The sequence below is a fragment of the Agelaius tricolor genome, unplaced genomic scaffold (genome assembly GCF_023055355.1).
Source record: "Agelaius tricolor isolate 1412-34295 unplaced genomic scaffold, bAgeTri1.0.p SCAF_1, whole genome shotgun sequence".
NCBI classification, from domain to species: Eukaryota; Metazoa; Chordata; class Aves; order Passeriformes; family Icteridae; genus Agelaius; species Agelaius tricolor.
The window spans coordinates 69,392,669-69,400,761 of record NW_027269261.1 but is presented as its reverse complement, the minus strand read 5'-3'; the positions used below and the strand labels follow the sequence as shown (position 1 = coordinate 69,400,761).

The 8,093-nt window shown below is 39.6% G+C and overlaps 1 protein-coding gene across 1 annotated transcript in view; it reads right to left on the bottom strand.

Annotated features, from left to right (window-relative positions):
• Positions 1–93: 93 nt before the first annotated feature.
• The window catches only part of REV3L (REV3 like, DNA directed polymerase zeta catalytic subunit), a 114,719-nt gene continuing 106,719 nt past the window's right edge, over positions 94–8,093 (bottom strand). The window contains exons 28-32 of the mRNA XM_071438423.1: positions 7,523–7,660; positions 6,525–6,715; positions 5,220–5,466; positions 3,595–3,804; positions 94–1,267 (exon numbers count right to left, since the gene is read on the bottom strand). Coding sequence (XP_071294524.1) covers positions 1,127–1,267; positions 3,595–3,804; positions 5,220–5,466; positions 6,525–6,715; positions 7,523–7,660 — 927 coding nt within the window. The 3' untranslated portion in view covers positions 94–1,126. The remainder of the gene's footprint in view (positions 1,268–3,594; positions 3,805–5,219; positions 5,467–6,524; positions 6,716–7,522; positions 7,661–8,093) is intronic.

Sequence of the window (8,093 nt, the reverse complement as noted above, 5' to 3'; positions counted from 1 at the left end):
GATTCTTAACTTTGATTTGAGCAGTTTTGTTTTACATTATTGTGTGTGCCAGAGACAGAAACAAATTGAGGGTAAATATTAAAAAAACCCAAATCATTTTTTACCATATCATTTTATTCAACTTTAATATGGTTTCCATTATTAACTTCTAAAACAAAATGATTTCCAGTTTAGAAAACAATGCACTGACCACGTAATTCCTTTTCCATTTTATACAGTTATACAAATATTCTAAATACACATTTTGTCAAGATGGTGGCAAATAAGATTTAACTGTACAGTACGTAAGGAAAGAAAATATTTTAAGCATATTTAGAAGCAATAGAAATGTCTATACAAAACAAGCAAAAATGGAATAAAATTTTATATTTAAAGTATTGCAACAGTCCCACAGGTTTGTAACAAAAATGTCTTTGCACAGTTCCTCACAATGCCCCATTAATAGCTAAAGCAAGACAGCAATTTTTAGAAAATAATGTTTCAAAATGCTACACATGGTACTACTGCTTGCACAGTCTGATCAAAATAACAATCTACTTGGAATCAAGCAAAACTTAGGAGGAGATATACCAACCAACTTTAAAATTATCTGTATAAAAGTCATTGCACATTATTTTACTCAGTTGTTTGAAAAGTAAAAAAGTGTATTTACAAAATATTTCGCAGACAAAATTATAAAGTGAATGGAGAATATATAAGTAACACGTCTTGATACTGACAGTTCAAGAACACACACGAATGGTTTTATCATTTCAAGAGGTTTTCAGTGCTCCTTCCTCCAGGAAGTAAACTTGACTTCTACTTTGAAATGGATTTACAAGATGTTACACAGAGCTATTTCAACATCAGCATTATAAAACAGTATGTTAGAAACATGAAAGGAAGAAGAAATTTTTACATCTTAAAAAGTGAGCTATTCATAGATCAACAAATGGGTTGGGTAGTTTTTTTTTTTTTCAATTTAGTTATGGTAAGCGTTCATTATTCTTCAGACAATAAACCCAACAGTTAAAATGGAAATCCTGGACTAGGTGAGAATTGAAAAAGCACCATGCACAATAGTCTTAGTGTGGTAAACACTGAAGGAAAAAAAAAATAGCACCTGGAATCCTGTAACACAGATCATTTAAAACTGGTCAAGCAGCTGGCGGAGATAGGGTGCCTTTGACAGTTCTCTGCTCACTCTGGAGAGCTTGAAAAGCACAGGGCAGTTGAGGGAGACACACGGGATGTGCCGGTCGAAGCAGCCTGTGCAGTTCTTGCATATCTGTATCACATAAGAAAAAGCAAAAACTATTTTAAACACCACAAGCGAGGCACAAACCACTAGGGACTACAAACTCCACAAGCTTGTATCAGCAGAACAGGCACAGCCCTTCTCCCCAGCATGGAGGGACCCACAGCAGCTCCCTTCTCTGCCTCAGCCTCCCAGGCTGCTGCCAGACAGCTCATCTGGCTGCTGGTGGGGGGCTGGCAGCATCATCCACTGAACTGGGCAGACAGCAACAGCACAACTCTACAGCTTGGGTTTCAATCCTGCTAATTAAGTCCTACTTGTGCATGTGGTGGCACTTTTAAAAACAAGGTAAATAAGTTGACTGGGTTTAAGCAGGGCAGCGTGTTCTATTTGTGATAAACTTACTCTGTATGAAAGAACTCTTGTCCTGCAGTTACTCTCTGCAGAGAAAAGGGACTTTAAATAAATAAATTACTAATTTCAGGATAAGCTTTAATTAGAGTTTACCTAGTCAGAGTCAATCAATCCCAACACTGAAATACACAGGCCATAGAAGTTGCACTGCTCTTCTTGATCAAGGAATTACTTGTTAATGCTGCTTCAAAGTACTTTAATGTGAGATACCTGATGGATTAAAATAGCAGCAGGCAGTTTTTCCAAAGGTAGACACCTTTAAGAAACTAAAGGCCCCTGCTTTGCTCTTATTTTTAACTTTTGCAGCATTTGCCACCTCCAACAGTTTTTCTAAAACCTTAGAAATTTGCTTCCAACCACACCTGTGTTTTGTAACATTAAAATGTTACACAGTTTATCCTATCACTTGCATAGCTAAATCAATAAACCTAAATTGTATCCCTTTGCTTTTAAATTTGTTCTTTTCCTTCTTTCCACCTTCCCTGGTGATGCCAGGCCTGCTTCAGCACCAAATCCTTGCAGACTGACAATGGCTGGAGAGGGGCAGCCCCTCCTGGCCATGTCCCACAGGTGGCATCTCAGAGGATACCAATCCTGTGACCAGAAGGAACAGGATTTAAACAGCTGGTTCCAGCTTTGTAACCTCAGAACTGCATCTATCCCAGTTCTTCTGAAAGAGGCTGTGGCTGGTTTAAACACAAGGGATCAAACTATGGTACTTGAGACAAGTCCTAAGTTCAATTTGTGTTGAGAGGAGAAGTCTATGGTTTTAACATAGAGCACATAATTTTTGAGTGCAGTTTAAAATAATGTACAGCTCAGTGTTATATCAGTTTTCTGCTGGCTCCAGCATGTTTATAATCTCAAAGGGCTAAAGATTTAAGCTGTGAAGGATATATGAGCCTTCACATTAAAATAAGACAGATGCTCTTACAGAGACATCAAACACTGACTGGGACAGGATCCCAGGCCTTGCTGAGCTGTTGTGTGTTGCAGGGACAAGAGAATGTTCTAATCAAACTCACTGACCCTTCTGTGGGTCTGGACCAGCCTGCCAAGTTCTGCTTTATTTCAGAGCAAGAGCAATGCAAAGAGTTCAAAGTACCTCAGCAAAACATGCAATTCCTCATTTCTGCCATTCACAGTGCAGATAAGAGCAAATATTACAAAATACAACAAGAAGTCCACACCTTAGTAATGAAATATTTATGAAGTGAATTACAACCCCATGAGAACCTATCAAATCAATGCTTAGATTTGGGAACATTTATATCCCTGACATTCAGACAAGTCTTTAAAATGGTTCACATGCTACTGCTAAAAATAAATTTTCACTAAAATATTTATTAATTACAAAATATGACAGTATGAAAATTAGGTGAAGGTATACATATGTTTCCACAAGGGGAGGCATTGTACTTTGCTGTAATATATTCATGAGCACAGTCAGCTACCCTCTTAATTGACTTCTAGCTCAAGGGGAAAAAGCAGCTTGGAAAATTCCTATTGAGAGGAAAGGTATCAAGAAAATCCCCAAGCTAAACCACATCCATGTTTTACATATAAATAAATAAATTTTCTGACCCAAACATTTTTGTTTCTAGAACATCATCTGTTATTTTAATGCAAAAAAGAGTGAATCTTTTACACTCTCACAGCTCTCTGTCATTATAAAAAGGGACCTACAAACCATATAAGGTACTCTTAAAAATCAGAAGAAAGTGAGAAAAGCCTCTTCTGATCCCCTCCTTTGCCTTAGCTTTCCACAAAGCCTAGGAGAGTAACAGCTGCTGTGCTGCCTTCAACAGCTATGGGTAAAGCAAACAATCTGCAGCACATTTAACACCTGGACCATTTCTGTTGGAGTATTCACAGTAACACACTGCTTTGAAATTTCAACCCTGTCTTTTGCTGACAGACATCTGACAATGCTTTAATCATACCTGGACCAGCTGCTCTTGTTTACGCTCCAACTCTCGGATTTCTTGGTTGAGAATCACTGCCACATGCTGGGGCTGGCTTCTGCATTTATTACAGATCCCATACTGGGTCAGTTCATCACACACAGGACAGTGTAAGGTCGTGAAGTACTGGGAGATGGTGCCCTTGCGTCCCTCTAGCTCAGTGTGGGCAGCTGAGGCAGCCTTCTGAATCTGTCAAGAAAAATAATTAAGACGTAATGAACTTCCAAGAGAGCAGCTTGCCTTATTCCTAGATTACACAGTTGTTTTTTTTCCAAAGGAGTAAGAAAGAAGTGCAAGATGGCCTGCAGGGCCTGGGTTCTATACACAAATTATGAACATGGATCACAGCACTCTGAAGAGTACAGCACTGCCCTGAAGTGATACACTGAACAGAGCCCTCCCCAACACCTATTTCACAGGGAATCTGTAACCAGAAACATCCTTGGTCACACATCCTTAACTCCTGATCTCACCTCAAACTGCCTCCTGCAGCTGATCCTTTTTTAGGTGCTGGTCTGATCCACATCTAAATGTGCCCTGGCTGCAGCTCCAGTGGCTGCTTTCTGGATGCTGCCTGCCCTGGAGTGTCTGTGCCAGGCAGTCCTGAGCACAGCTCTGCCATGGTGCTTTGTAGCTCATGCTGATTTCCTTGGACAAGGCTCCATCACTGGCCCATCTCCCTGGGAAGTTTGTTCTCTGCACTTACTCCTGCTGCTGCATGACTTTTGCTTTGTGCTATTCTTCACTCTCCTGCTGCTCTGCTCCCTGTGACTTCCTTGCTGCTCCTTGGCCTTGCAGAAAGCCAGGGCTCTTTTTATCTTTTTAGAACAGCTTGTTGGAGATACTTAAGGTGACTACCATGGTGCCATTGGAAAGGTAAAGAAAAGAAGAAGAAATGAAGTCAATCAAGGCTGTATTGGGAAATACAGCTATACTGCTGTATTGCAGTGGGAACATGATGTATTACTATGCTGCTGAAGTCTGTTCTGAGCAGAGTAATCAAACTACACACATACACTGTCTTTCACCATCCCTTTTTGTCAGGGGGATCACAAACTAAAATCCAGCTATCTAATGCTTCTTTTCCTGCATCCATCTCAATTACTTCTTTAACTTTTAGGGAAGTCATGTTTGGGTATTATTGGCTTTAAATTTCTGGTGATGAAATTTTTCAAGTGTTCCTGCTGCTGGGGCATGCCACCCTTTCTATACAGACAAGAGATGTCAGAACATTTTTGAAAAACAGAAGATCCAACATCTAATATAGAGAGATTTAAAAAGTGGTATGGCCAAACAGATGCACATACACATACTGCTAAAAATACAGAGTTATGGCAAAATACTATAGAAGGGATCAGGAAACAGAGGATGACTGTGATCAGCCCAGCAGAGAAGGGTTGAAAAAACTTATTTACTATGTGAAAAAAAACCTCACATACAGAAGATCTAAGAATCAGGACTGCATATTTGAATATCAAACACCGCTTCACAAAATAACCTTTGCTGTTGCCTCCTATCAACCTCATTCCACTGCAAGTCACAGCAAGGCCCAACACTGCAGCCAGATGCACTGCACTTGCTAACTCCTGCTAGAAAACACTCACCCGGGGCAGCTCGTGGTACCAGCTGAAGACGTCTATGCCAATGAGCGAGAAGACCCTGGCCAGGGGGGGCAGGATCTGCTTGGTGATGTAGTAGGTGGCATTGAGCCTCAGGCTGGGGTCCTGCAGCAGCTCCAGGGGCCGGCGGACGAGCTGGATCAGGGGCAGGCCGGGCATGCCGTACACGATGACATAGGGCACGCGCTCCCCCACGCGCGGCTCCGAGCGACGGTCGTAGGCAAGCATTCTCCTGCCAAAAAACAGCCTTGAGAATGCATCCAGAGGCACATTCATAGTTACTTCATTTGCCTGTAAGCCTCCCCATTTGACTAGATTAGTTGCTCTCCAGATGGCTGGAGTCAGTGCCTATTGTGAAGCACAGGACCAAAATGTTTCATTTTTAATTTGTTTTGTGATTGGACCTAAATTGTAGAACCTGGGGCAAAAATCCTAAAGACGTGGTCTGTTTCAGGTCACTTGGATTTGCATGCAGACTGTTTTCTAGCTATCACTTCCTTAAAGAAATATTTTAGTAAGGAACAGACAGGGTACTAAAAAGAGCTCAAGTACAATTTGCTTTCTGGTCAAATTCTGGTCCTTTGCTTTCTGAGACTGCTTGCTCAGTAGAATGATACCTGCTTCAAACTGAATTATCCTTCACTCAGAAAGCAAAGGACAACTCAATTTGAAGTAGATATCAGTTTTGGACTTCGACGTTTTATTACAGAAGCATATCTTAACTGGAAGACCTTTTTTATTAAGCAAGGTGGCAAAATGTTTCAGCTTACATTATCTACTTTTCTATTACTGATCAAGGATATCAACAGGATGAAATATTAACTTTAGATAAGGTACTCGATTAAAAATGAAAAACTATGCCTGGTAATGTATTTTACAGCATTAAGAGACATCACTGTCACAATCTGTAACATATCTAATAACTGGGAGTGATGCATAATCTAGGAGAGTCCAGCCCTTGTAGAAAACCCAGGCTGTAAGTAACAGAAGTGAACACACTATCACAGTGTCCTGACAAGACTTTGCTCTTGCACGTGTGACTCTATCCAGGACCATCTCTTTTCACACACAGAAGAAATTTAGGGACAACTGCTTCAACAGTATTTGAAGAAGACATCTGACTGCTACCTGTAACTTGACAGTACAAAGGTTAAGAGAAAAAAATATCCACAATCTGCTATCTAATGTGTCAGTACAAAGATCAAGACAAAAAAACCTATGAGCTCCTACCCATAACCTGTCAGGAAAAGGTCAAGATAAGAAATATCTGTGATTAGCACTTCTCATTACCTGGTGATTTCCAGAGCAGGTACACAGGCTCCAGGTTTGTATGCTGAGCTCCCTCTGTATTCTTTTGCAAAGATGAAGTCCTGCATGCTGGCTTTTCCTTCCAGTAACTTCATGCATTGATTCTGAACATACTGCTTGATCTGACTTATGTCCCGTGTTTCAAATAGCAGCTTGATAGAACACTCAAGTATCTTTACAACCAAAAGAGAAAGGTGAAAAAAACATGTATGTTTGAATAAAAAAGAATTAGTTGCAATTAATTCAGTAAATTATATGAAATACAAATACATTGTTTAGAAAAAGTATCAGTGGTGAACTAGGATATTGATAGGTTGCAATGTCTTCCAGTCAAAGACATTCATAAACACATTACTGGACAACTTTTTCCTCAGTTTGCCACATCTTTCATGACATCATTCCATACTCCAGCACAAAGATTTTTTCAACAATTACAGAAGTTTCCAAAGTATGAGAGAAGATGTTTTTACCCTGCCATCTAAAGTATTTTGCCATGACTTTACCCTTCTATGTCATTACCTTTTTTACTGGTATAAATTTCTTTTAATTTGGCTAAGGACAAGATTTCCTAATTTCTTTTCAACCTCTCAATACACAGCTTAAAATAAACAGGGCAAAAAAAAAGGTATTTTAAGGGAATTCTTAGCTGAACTAGGATTATGTAAGTGAGCTATTTGGAAGATAGATCAGTGTGTCCCACTCATCTGGCAGTAATACTTCCAGCTGAAGTGAACTGGATCAAGAATGGTTTTTGAGAAGGCTTACATGGGCCAAGGGCTTTTTCTGGGATGAAATATAAGCTGTAAAATAAAAATCCTTGTAATGCTGTAAAAGATCTTCAATTTATCTTTCAAATAGCTCACACAAGAAAAACAGATTAAGACAACTCAAAGGACTAGAAACTGTGAGAAAGGACAAATAAAAAATGAAATAACAGAAGATTGTACTTTCATTCAGGAAGAAATCTATGAATAGTTTACCTTGGAAACAGCAGGACAGGAGTCCCTTCGGACTGTCTCTATGCCTTTTGCATCAAATACTGGGTCCTTCTGGTCCAGTGTTTCATACATGTAACCCACATACCTCTTCTTAGTTTGCAGGACACATGGCAAGTAGACCTGGAATGTTTAGAAAGAAGACAGCCCAGTCTGCAATGTGTTTGGAACATAGAGGGTTTCCTAAGGAATACTGTGCTTTGTTGTTTTCTTTGTTGGGGTTTGTTTGTTTGCTTTTATTTGTTAAATCATTACAACTGATAAAATAGATCAAAGGACTCTTAAGGATGGCTGAGGAAGTTGGGATTCTGTGGTGTTCCATTCTTAAATCACTTTATATTTCATTTAGCTGAAGCACAGATGGAAAGTGACACACAGTATCCATTGCTGCAACTACCCTTACTTTTCTGGATTGCACCTGTCACCATTTCTAATGTAACTCTATTATCTTTCTTTCTTATAAAGACAATTTCATTTTTAACATCAGAGAAGAAAATGTTCCCAGCACAAGTAGTGGCTTAGAACTTTCTGTTTTCAGACTTAAGGAGATACCAAA